Source organism: Diceros bicornis, chromosome 18, assembly GCF_020826845.1.
Source record: "Diceros bicornis minor isolate mBicDic1 chromosome 18, mDicBic1.mat.cur, whole genome shotgun sequence".
NCBI classification, from domain to species: domain Eukaryota; kingdom Metazoa; phylum Chordata; class Mammalia; order Perissodactyla; family Rhinocerotidae; genus Diceros; species Diceros bicornis.
In genome coordinates, this window is record NC_080757.1 from 44797771 (window position 1) to 44810727 (window position 12957).

The window sequence follows — 12957 nt, forward strand, 5'->3', positions numbered from 1 at the left end:
ACATCTGTTGCCAATCTTCTTTTCTGGCTTGTGGAATATTAGCCCTGAGCTAACATACGGTGCCAGTCTTCTTCTATTTTGTATGTGGGATGCTGCCATAGCATGGCTGATGAGTGGTAGATCCGAGTCTGGGATCCGAACCTGCAAATGTGGGCCACCTAAGCGGAGAGTGCCGAACTTAACCCCTATGCCATGGGGCCGGACCCTGTACTTTAAAAAAATGTATGATTAGAAACCTTAATTCTCCGTGGCTTAGCAGTTAAGCGCGCGTGCTCCGCTACTGGCTGCCCGGGTTCGGATCCTGGGCGCGTACCGACGCACTGCTTGTCCGGACATGCTGAGGCGGCATCCCACATACAGCAACCAGAAGGATGCGCAACTATGACATACAACTATCTACTGGGGCTTTGGGGAGAAAAAGGGAAAAAACGGAGGAGGACTGGCAATAGATGTTAGCTCAGGGCTGGTCTTTCTCAGCAAAAAAAGAGGAGGCTTGGCATGGATGTTAGCTCAGGGCTGATCTTCCTCACAAAAAAAAAAAAAGAAGAAGAAACCTTAATTCTCCTTCATAATTCTTCTTAGCTTCCACAGTTAGTCCTTTTCTTATTCAAACTCCATTGAAGCATTATGCATTTTCAAGGACTTGAAATTTTCTCCTTAAATACAGCTTTTAGCCCCACATTGAAAATTCTATTTTGAGGGTGTTGAATATAAAAAGAATGCTTGTGATAGGGGAAATTGGTAATAAGAAAAATGTAAGAACTGAAAGAAAATTGAGGATTTAAAATTTTCTGTTTTAAAGCAAATTCTAGTTACTCAAAGAGAGATAACACTTTCAATTTCAGTGTGAGAAGAAAAGTAGAGGGGCAGGATACAGATCAAAGGACTACGCATATGATAGATTTGGACCTGTGGTTAATAATAAAGTTTCCTCTGTAAAACCCAAACTTATATGATACTCCATAATAGACAATTTCAAAATGCTAGAGAAGACACGTAAGAGTTAACATTAGACATGATTTGAAACTTCCAGAGGAAGTGCAGATTAAATAACAGTCTGGACATACATTAATGCCCAAAGTGTCCAGCTCTATCATCTAATAGCTGAGCCTCTGTTGCTTTTGTAAAATGGAGTAATATCTACCTTATAGGGTCAAGGATTGAAAATATTGTACACAAAGCAGGTAGCACAGTACACATGGCAAGACCTCATTAAATATAACTATTTAGCAAAGTTTCCAATTATAAAGAAAAATAAAACCTATACTGAACCTTCATGAATCATTAATTAGTGGCTAAACAAGCCAATGTCTACATTTCTAGTTATCCCTGTCCAGCTGACAGTAAATGGCGGGTCCTAGGGAAGGTTATGAAGTTTGAGTTGTGCCCTCTGATCTGCCTAGCTCATCCTACTTCATATGTTTTTCTCTGTTGCTACCCTTTCTTCAAAACCCTTCAGCTCTCTACAAGATATCAAACTGGAGTAAAATTTAGTGTCTATATTCTCCTTTTTTCAGATCTTGATTTTTAAAATAGATTCTAATTGGAACAAAAGAGCTTTGTGTCCCTTTTAAAGGAATTTCAGAAATCACATGATTAAAGAATAAGCAGTTGACATGCAAAATAGCAGCTGCTGGCAAGGGGCTTCTGTAGTTTGAAAAAAATATATTCTAAAAATTACCATTTTTTTGTCACAATATTTATTTTGAAATTCCAAATAATACTAAAAAAGGATGTGAGTTTAAAAAATATATATATATATTAGAAGAGGATGTAAGTAAAAAAAAAATTAGAGAAACATTGCCCTAGACTTTTGTGGAACACAAAACTGCAATCTTTCACTATTTTGCTGTACCTTACTATAAAAATACAGATGGCACAGCTCTTATATAGCTTTAACAACTTGATTATAAATTGCTTTCAAAAGTAATTTATTTGGATTTTCCATATCCTTTAATGAACTGCAAATATATTAACAGAAAAGACTTTCCCCCCCCAAGACTGTACAATTTCTGAAATAAGTCAGGAAAAGCAAAAAGAAGACAAAAATTACATTGTTTCAATGCAAATAGAACACACACATCACACCCACACTTGCATTTTCCCAGGTTTTCACAAAGAAAATGGGTCACCATATTTCTCAGTGAAGACCCATACTATACTCTGACTAATCAGAGACTTCCAAACTTTTTTCTTCAAAAAGAGCATTTTTAATAGACTAAATACTGGTTATCACTGAGTTTTTGTTTAAGGTACAACAGCAGCATGGTTCAAATGTTACTTGCAGTTCTTGGAAAAAATAAAAATTTTAAAGTAATGAAATACAGAAAAAGAAGGGACCACCTTTCATTATTTTGAATACCACTGTTCTCTGGAAAAAATATTTTCAACCTTCTAAAATCTCAGAGTTAAGAACCATTTCCAAGGGGAAAAAAATATCCAATGCCACAACATAACTTCTGAACAAAAGTGTGTGTGTGTATATATATATATTTGTGTAAAAAGCTTTAAGAGAAAGAAAAGATGTCAAAGTACTTAGTATTTTTAATTTCCTTCAAAGTAACTTCTGAAGTTTGAAGCAAATATTTTGCTTGATCAAAATATATGTCCTCCTATGGTTATTTGATCCCTATTCCATGCAAAAAAAAAAAAAAAAAAGAAAGTCAAAAACAGTTACTAGGTGGGAAATAAGGCTTCAGACACCTAAACGACTTTGAAAGTAGGTGTGAGGAAAAATGAAATAAGGCCAAACTTGGGCTGAGTGTCCCTCAGCCAGCTATTGCCATGGTGTGCCTTCTACAACTATACTTTTATCCTTGGTCTCAAAATTAGTACCAGAAAGACTCTCACCTCTGGCACAGGACAGAAATTCCTACTACAAAAAGGTAACTAATTATATACATCAGCAAATTATGCTCTGAGCTTAGCTTTCTCCAGGCTTTGTAACATAGAGCTCAGGTTGAAGCTTTCTACGAACCTCTGTATTTGATACTGTTACACAGCTGGCTTATGATTTGCCAATTAAAAAAACAAAAGAATATAAAATTAAATATTACAGAACTAATGGATAATAAAATGGAATATTTGTTAGAATCTAAGTGCTAGCTTTGGGAATTCTTAATGATACTCATTCACTCCCAACCTTTCCTTTTTTGTATAAATTATTCTTTTAGGCAGCACATATACATAGATTTAGGTAGGAAATTTTGTTAAATACCTCTCTGGTACCCAATACCTAATCTAAGAATCTGACTTGAATTAATTTATAATGGTATCTAACCCACATTCAAATAAGCAGATTAACAGTAAATGATAGAAAATTACTGAGTCTATAGGCTAAAATTTTTTTCACATCTTATGTAATCCACCTTATTTTCACAGTTTGACTAAAAAATACAGGTAACTAGTAGATAAGTTTGTCCTTCATCAAATAATCCAAAGTAATAACTGTAGGCCTGTCCTTCATAAGAAACTATAATTTTTTATATTGATATTGGCACTTAAAATGTGAACAACTAAAGTTTCTCTAAAAATTTCATTACAATAAAGGAGATACACAATTTAAGACTTTAAATCTGTTACTGTGAAATTCCAATAATTTTCATTTTATTATGCATAATTAGATCTTTTAAAATTGTGGCCATTACCCAAAGACACCAACCTATATTATGACAAACTCAGGAGACAACTGATCTCCTTCATAAGAACGGGTTTTTTTTGCAGCTAAAAATTACCCAATCACTCTCAGTAAATGTTTTGGTGACTCACACTACTGAAAGTAATTTGAAGCAGAGAGCCAAAAAGAATGGAAATGACCTCAACCAAAGGTAACCACACATTCTTACACTCTGCTTAAACACTTAGAAAAGTCAAAGAGATACTGTCTTGAACAAATATAGATTCAAGGTTATGGTATAATTCTGAATGTATTAAGGCATTCACTATGATGATCTCTTAAAGTCTCTCCACTTTAGTGTTCTCATTTTGATTCTTAAGGTGAACTTAAATGGTTATTAAGGGCCTTGTTTTGGCTTTTCAGTCAGCAACCACTCTATCATCTCAATGTTAAAGGTGATCCCACAGAGCTCAAAGAGAAGAGGCAATATGGTAAGGACCAACTTTAAAGTTTGCAATACCAAGACAACAATGATCAACACTCTGAAGCAGATGAATAAATTAAAATTCTTGGTTAGACATTAAAGCATTCTTGCCAAGAAGAAGTGTACACTGTATGGAGGGATATTTGATTCCTACATGAGTCCCAATATGCCCATGACATTTGTTTATGGGAGACACTGCAAGTTTAAGGTAATTTACATTCCTTGGCAATCAAGTTACTCTGTTATAGGCAATGTCTTTTATTGTTCCATCTGGCACTTGCTAACACCATTCTTGAAGAACCTAGAAATGAAGGTCACTCTGTTTATCAGGAACAGAACCAAATAAAAACAAATTTTAGAAAAAAATGACCAAGAAATTCTGGTTTATCACTATTTTCCATATCTAATGGTTCCTTCAAGATAAAACATAACTCTTCCTTCCATGATAGCTTTCCAACAAAGGTAGATTAAAGAAAAAAAAGAAAAGAAAGTTCCCCACCCCACCCCCCTAAATTGTCATTCATACTGGTGAAAGAGCCAGTCTTGTTAGCAGCTAAATATTGCACTGCCTTTCATTCTGTGTACAGTCAGGGTCCAATGAAAGTGGCACACTCATGGTATAAGTGATGGATGATGACACTGCCGGCTCAAGAGTGAAGACTCAGTATATGGAAGGACAAGAACATGTCAGCACTAGTCACACATCCAGTTGCAAAAGTCTGATTTCCAGAAGTTAAAATTCATCACTTTCAGCTGCATGAAGTTGTGTGTCATCTGCATCTGTCATGCTGCTTTCCTGGGATTCATCTGTTCCCACTTTAAAAATAAAACAAAAGTCCACAGTAAGGTATCTGACAAATATTTCTTGTTGGTTCATGAAAACAAGTAAGGAAAACTATTATATTCAGAGAGATGAGACCTTAAATAAAGACCCTTAAAAATTCTGACATCCTTCAATAAAATGGAATTCAAGTTCCTTATTTTACAGCATGTCCGAGAAGATCAGTTTATTGCATTCAACTTTTAAGAGTTTTAACTACTAAAACTGCCTCTCCCTAACGAATTCCTTATTCTTACGCTAGGAATTAGAACTAATTCTTCCAGACGTTAAAAAAAGACTGACATTCCCTCCAGTCGTTGACTCCACTTTGGGGATAATCCTTGCTAGTCCACAGAAATATGCAATATAACCTTCAGTTTAAAAAGGGCTATTGGGATTGTAGGGATTTTAAATTTTAATTAAAGTCTTTCACCAAGTGTTCTGGAACAAAGGCATTTTAGTTCATCTCATCAGAAGTTTCTCAATTCTCTTATTAAAAAATATTGATACATTAAGTCTTGGTTCTCACTGGTTAAGATACATACTCAATTTAGGGATAGAGTACTGCCTTAAACTGTAATTCTTTGTTTCCTCCTCTTTTCCTGATCGCTCAATATATACATATTAGCTATATTTTTGGATTTTGGATTTGCAAGAACTACTCAGAATTTAAACAGCCACTACTACAGATCTGTCAATACTTTAAAATGTGCACAAATTTATTATTCATTCACTTAGCACGTATAATGTTTCCAACATACCATCACATCTATCATCTATTTTCCCCCACTCCATTCCTATGAAGCAGATAAGGCAGGCATTAGTTACATATGCAAACATAAATTCAGGCACAGGTAAAAATCAGCAATGGATTTGTCAAAATCACACAGCAAACTAGATCCAGAACAGAGACTACTTACTTGACTCCATATGCACTTTGTTATTATATCCCCCTGTTTAATTTTCCTGAAATTCCACTTGGTATAAAGAATATACCATGGTTAGAAAAATAAAAAAGCAGCCCATAAATCCTTATGCAAAAGGTACCTTTCTAAATACTCAAAAAAGTTTCTGTGCTTATTCCATGTCATAAAGAAATATCTGTTCCATCTTACCTAACTCTGATGTGGTGTTTCACTAGCTCTCTGGTTTGAGTAACCACATGCAAACCTAATTCATACAAATAATACTCACTGATCTGTTCTTCTTGGGTTATTGGCTCCTCATCATCTGGAAGGTAGCGTTTATCAATTGCCTCTTTAATCTGGTTATTGGCTCCTTTAGGATCTAAATCCATAGCCCAAGAGAAATTCATCAGGGCGAGGTGCGTTTGACCTAACTTCTTGTAAACCTAAAAATAAACAGCAGCACTACATTTTTCATTAAGTTGTGAGCTTCTACTATAAAATCCTAAACATTTATAATTTAAGTTAGGCTCCTGATTTATGTGCTATAAAGCCATTCTGATGAGGACATTTTCATCCTATAGAAGAACTCATACCAACTTTTGAGTTCCTTTTCATATATTCACATATTATTTTCAGAATTCCTTGCCTCTCTCAGGTAGTGAGCTTCCAATAAATCACACTCTGGAACAATGACAATGGAAAGAAATGGACTATAAGCTGCTTGATTAGCATTCATTTACACTGATTTTAAACGAGTTATATCAACTCTCAACACCTGTCCACTCTTCCCAGCTACCTTAACCAAGTGGCATCTAGGGGCCCAGTCTGTAAAGTCCTTACTAGTCTGGCCTTGGAAATCTTGGAAGCCATTTCTTCTAATTAAGACAACACAGTGCTTTTAATTTTCTTCTTTGGGGGGATATCTAAGTATTTTATTGATAACTGGAAGCTAAGGGCTTTCCACGAGGGAGTCTCAGTTATGAACTCATTACTGGTCTGTGGTTGCAAGTGCTAATATACTTCCAAAACCATAGTTAGGTTAGGATTATGGGGTGTGTTCTTGCTCTTTCATTAGGATATTATCTTTTAAATGTTAAAACTAAATCCATTCTTTATTTCCAGAGCTCTAATTGAATTTGCTCAATAGATGTTGCACAAGAAGTATTACATTTATTCTTTAAAAGTTAATATTTGTTACGAAAGTCACACTTTTGGACCATGGCCCCAATCTTTACCTTTCCTATTAAGAAGTAAACGAGGGATTCTTTGGGAACAATTTGTTTCAATTCTTCAAGTTCTTGTAAAGCAGACTGAAAAAAGCAAAGAAAAACAGAGTAGCAAAATTTTACAAAGTTTTGACTAAGCAAGTGTTTTTATTTGATTTCCCAAATCATCTTAACTAAAGCTTACTAGATCTTAATCAATGTATCTCCTTTTTTTTTTTTATAATTTTTATTTATTTATTTTTCCCCCCAAAGCCCCAGTAGATAGTTGTATGTCATAGCTGCACATCCTTCTAGTTGCTGTATGTGGGACATGGCCTCAGCACAGCAGGAGAAGCGGTGCGTCAGTGCGCACCCGGGATCCGAACCCGGGCCGCCAGCAGCGGAGCGTGCGCACTTAACCGCTAAGCCATGGGGCCGGCCCTCGATGTCCTTCCTTATTGCAATAATTCTTGTTGTTGTGAAAATAAAATGCATGAAAAATGCTTATGAACTAAGAAACGACAGGAATTCACCAGAGTACATTGAAAACACACACATACATGCAGGTGGCGACAATCCCTGCTTTTTATTTTAATTTAAATTTTATTTTAAGTTCAATTTTCAATTTTATTTAAAATAACAATACTCTATCATATTGTGTGTGAAAGAGTTTTGAAGACTTGTTGCAGAACAAAACAATTCCAAAGTTCTGTTAATAGGCATTCTCCCCAATGAAAGCACTAAAGCTTTTCAAGCACTACAACCAACCTGCCATTTCAACTAATGATGAAAAGCCTAAAATTTAACCCTCTGAATTGAGTTAAAACTGTCTAGTAATCTTCTGACCATTGCTAAAGGGTTGGGGAGATTGAGAAGAAAGATAGGAGAATCAGATTTTTATTTAAAAGAAAGATATTAAGATTAAAACTAAAGTTGGCTCTCCAAAAGAGAAACTATCCATTTTTCACCTAGCAAATGGACAAACATAAAAATAATTTAACTTTGCATAAAGTTACCATAAGTGAGGAGAATCTGGTATTCTCATCACTGAGGATGGAACCGTAAACTGAAGCAACCTGTTTGTGAGGACAGTTTAACAGTATCTATTAGGTTAAAAACTGCTTTTAACCATTGACTCAGCAACCCTATTGCTAGGAATTTGTCCCAGGGATATACTCAAAAAAGTTCACTAAATCATCTTTATAAGAACATTCAACCCATCATGTTATTGCAAAACACTATAAGCAATCCAAGTGTGTCTAATCATGGCCTAGTTAAATACAGTCCATCCTCTATGGAACACCAGATCTGTAGGTGCTCAATTGTAATTTTAAGAAAAAAAAAAAAGCAAAAGCAAGATGCAAGAGAGTATGTATAGTACTATTTCTTTTGTAACAAAACATACATACCACACACAGTTATGTAGATAGTTGCATAAATATTTTATACTTATATTTATGTGGTCATATGCATAATTTTTTTTTTCTGGAAGAAATCAATACATATGTGCCCCTAAACAAGGTGAGAATGTTTTACTTTTGGGGAGGGGATGGTTCTATTTTTTACTCAGTAGCTTTCTCTACTTTTTCAATTTTCTAACATTACAAATATTATATTTTTTTCCTTTAATGTCCACAGAGGTTATCTACTTTTTGTTTTCTTCTCTATATCTCTTTGTAGTAAAACAAAATCCAATGTAAGTTAGGTTAAAAAAAAAAGATAAATACAAAGTATCTATTCATAGGAGTGTTAAGTGAAGAAAGCCAAGTTGTAAAGTAGTATGTGTAGTTGTATTAGTTTTCTACTGCTGTCATATCAAATTACCACAAATTTGATGGCTTAAACCAAGACAAATTTTTTTTTTTTAAATAATTTTATTTATTTTTCCCCCAAAGCCCCAGTAGATAGTTGTATGTCATAGTTGCACATCCTTCTAGTTGCTGTATGTGGGACGCGGCCTCAGCATGGCCGGAGAAGCGGTGCGTTGGTGTGCACCCGGGATCTGAACCCGGGCCACCAGCAGCAGAGCACGCGCACTTAACCACTAAGCCACGGGACCGGCCCAAGATAAATTTTTAATCTTACATCTCTATGGGTTAGAAGTCCAATATGAGTCTCACTGGGCTAAAATCAAGGTGTTGGCATGGTTGCCTTCGTTTCTGGAGGGAATCTGTTTCCCTGTCTTTCTCAGCATCTGGAGGCTGCCTGAATTCCTTGACCTGTAGCCTCCTTCCTCCATCTTCAAAGGCAGCCAAGGCAGGTTGAGTCCTTCTCATCCTGGGTCTGACTGTAGATGGGAAAGATCCTCCACTTCTAAGGATTTATCTGATTAAATTGGGCCCACTTGAATAATCCAGGATACTCTCTGCAACTCAAGGTCCTTATCCTTAATCACATCTGCAAAGTCTCTTTTGCCATGTAAGGTAACATATTCACAGGTACCCAGGATTAGGACATCAGCATCCTTGAGGGGCCATTATTCTGCTTACCACAATAGTATAAGCCTACTTTGTTAGGAACAATTCAAAAATATACATATAATGAGAAAAAAATCTGGAGAAGTATGATCTGAGCTGTTAAAAGGGCTCCTCCCTGGAAGGTAAATTTCTGAGGCACATTAGACTTTGTATTTTTTGTACTTTTATATTATTTAAATTTTTTTTTTTTAACAAGCATAGTACCTTCATTAAAAAAACCCCCACAAAGATATAAAGAATAAAGCGGTGATCAAAGATAGTGGGTTAGTAAAGTATCAGAGGACTGTGAAATTTAGGTAACTTAAGAGGATTTCTTTCTTCATCGATTGGTATAAGACTTTAGTTTTATTCCTCTAAAAAGAGTATAAAGAATAAGGAACCAATCCTATTTTACAGTTCCAAAAAAGTTTAATATATTTTCCCCCCTTAACCTAAAGCCAAATGTAATTTCTTGGCTTTTGTAAAATTTTTATTGGCATTGTCTAAAATAAAAGATTTATCTAAAACCTTTTCATGGGAAGTAGTGTGAAAGTAGCTGGGTGGTAGGTTCACAGAGATTCACTATATCATAGTGACGTTTGAAATTTTCTATAATAAAAAGAAGACTGAAGGCAACACACACACACTTTCATGGGGAGTGTTATTTGTTTAAATAAAACGCTATGTTTTTTACACAAGCATGTAGGGGGCTCTGGTGCATCCTTAACACTTCACCCTCTTCCTAACTGCTGGCAACCCAAAAGAAAGCAACTCAAAGGACTGTTGAATGAGTCTGAGAATCATACCTGCATGTCAGGGAATGGCAGACTTACTACACATGATAATTCTAAGAGGTAGACTGTTCTTTTCTCCTTCCATAGTGTTAACTATTGTAAAACATACATGGAATAGAGACCAAAATGAAAGAATAGAGTATCGAATCAAAATGTGGTCACGGATATTAGTTACTTAAGACTACTCAAGTTACACCCGTCAAACTTACTGATAAGGACTGATGAAGCCTGTATCACACAGAAGAAGCCTGACACTGATTTCAATACTGCAAAGCAGCAGTTCTCACACTTTTTGGTCTCTGGACCTCCTTTACATCTTTAAGTTTATTGAGGAACCCAAAGGAGTTTTTGTTAATGTGGGTTATAGCTATCAATACTTACCATATCAAAAATTAAAATTTGAAAAGTTTAAAAAGTATTTATCCATCATCAATTTAAAAGTAACAATAAACCCATTAAATGTTAACATGTTTTTTTAATGAAAAAACTTTTCAGAACAAGAAGTCAGCGAGAAGAGTGGCATTGCTTAACATTTTTGCAAATCTCTGATTAATAGAAGATAGCTGGATTCTCTTATTTGCTTCTGCATTCAATCTGATAACATGTCATGTAGCTTTTGGAAAATTCCACAGTACATTCAAGACAGAATGAGAGTGAAAAAGGCAAATAACACTTAAATATTATTATGAAAATACTTTTGACCTTGTGGACTTTTTAAAAGGATTTTTGGGGACCCTCCAGAAACTCCCAGACCATACTTTGAGAATCACTGCTTTAAAGAAATCTTAATCAGGATGATGAACCCCAATCCCTCTACACTGCTACACTACACACAGTTCAGAATTGATATGTGTTTTCTTTCTATGACTGCATGTTATAATGGTTAGCAAAATTTCATACATCTGTCATGCCTCCCCCTCCCTCTGATAATCTAATTACAAAGACTCATTGAGAAATAGTGTGTAACATAGCATAAGAGTTCTCATTTTCGTCCTAAAAGACTTAAGACTTACAGGATTAGATATCAATACAACACATTAAACAGGGTGGTATCTAGCAATGTTTTTGTCATAGACAGGTTGAGGTAGCCCTCTAACACCATTTGATTTTCGTTTTGGAGCGAAGACATTTCAGAAGCAACCAGTGACTTTTCCTCATGCCCCTTTTTATATTATTTTAATATAGGTATATTGGATATACCTATATCCAATCCATGCATCAAAGTAGGTCTTATAATTTAGTCAAGTCTCAAGTTGGTACTCAAAAACGGCTATAGCTATCATAGCTTGAACAACGGGTCAGATTAGAACTTGGGCTTCTTGAAGCAAGTACCGGACTGATTCATAAGGCATACGTGGTAGGTGTGTTGACATTAAAATGGCTTTAAGAATAATAAATTGAATAAAATCCTTCAATTGAAGAATGTGATCACATATCTAAAGAAGTACAATGAAAGAAAAAAACATGAAAACAAATGTTGAATTATAATTACAGTACCTCAAAGAGCAAGTTAAAAGTTGAAAAATGTTTATTAAATTTAAAAGCACAATCAAGTCTTTAAAAAAAAAATGCATCTATGACATACAACTATCTACTGGGGCTTTGGGGGGGAAAAATAAATAAATAAAATCTTTAAAAGCAGCTTTTTTGTGTGTATGTGTGTGAGGAAGATCAGCCCTGAGCTAACATCTGTCGCCAATCCTCCTCTTTTTGCTGAGGAAGACTGGCCCTGGGCTAACATCTGTGTCTATCTTCCTCCACTTTATACGGGACGCTGCCACAGCATGGCCTGACAAGCGATGCCTCGGTGTGCGCCTGGGATCTGAACCAGGGCTGCCAGCAGTGGAGCGTGCGTACTTAACTGCTACGACATGGGGCCAGCCCCAGCTTTTTTTTTTTGGTGAGGAAGATTAGCTCTGAGGTAACATCTGTTGCCAATCCTCCTCTTTTTGCTGAGGAAGATTGTCCCTGAGCTAACATCTGTGCCCATCTTCCTCTATTTTATATGTGGGACGCCTGTCACAGCATGGCTTGCTAAGCAGTGGGTAGCTCTGCACCTGGGATCTGAACCTGTGAACCCTGGGCCGCTGAAGCAGAGCGAGTGAACTTAACCACTACACCACTGGGCCAGCCCCAAAAGCAGCTTTTTTAAAAGGACAAAAACAGTAGGACTAGACATCCACTCCTTCATAAGGAAAAACACAGTAAGACTAAAAGCATTACTGAATAGATGAAAATTACTGAGTAAATTATACATTTGATCCTTTTATATATCTTTATTAGTCTTGAAAATAGTTACGAGCTTATCACTGTTTTTGTATTTTTCAGTTTCAGCAAATTTCAATGTGTACCGGAAGATTAGATTTCTAGGGAAAGAATCGACTAAAATGGAATATTTGCCCAAGTTTTTCTGTGCACTTAAATTTTGGGTAGTTTTTTGGTAAGTTTTTACTCCTTTTAGTAAGAAGAGCCTGCATTTATTAAAAAAGTAACCTGAACTTTAAATCAAAACTTTGGATTCATGGTTTATGATTGAGTAGATGATAACAAAAATCCCATGTCACTTTAGCCTCTTTTCTCTTCCTCAATTTTCCTTATCTTCTTTCCTCGATATTTTTTTTCAGGCTACAGCTCCACTCCATAATTTGAAAATCAGAGAAGTAAAGAGAGAAAG

The 12957-nt window shown here is 35.6% G+C and overlaps 1 protein-coding gene across 4 annotated transcripts in view; it reads right to left on the reverse strand.

Annotated features, from left to right (window-relative positions):
* Positions 1-1736: 1736 nt before the first annotated feature.
* CDC27 (cell division cycle 27) overlaps positions 1737-12957 on the reverse strand; it is a 68724-nt gene continuing 57503 nt past the window's right edge. For 3 of the 4 annotated variants that reach the window (XM_058561280.1, XM_058561279.1, XM_058561282.1), the window contains 3 exons: positions 7064-7138; positions 6115-6271; positions 1737-4916 (listed from right to left, as the gene is read on the reverse strand). In XM_058561280.1, coding sequence (XP_058417263.1) covers positions 4834-4916; positions 6115-6271; positions 7064-7138 — 315 coding nt within the window. In that variant the 3' untranslated portion in view covers positions 1737-4833. The other variant, XM_058561281.1, reaches the window with a different exon arrangement.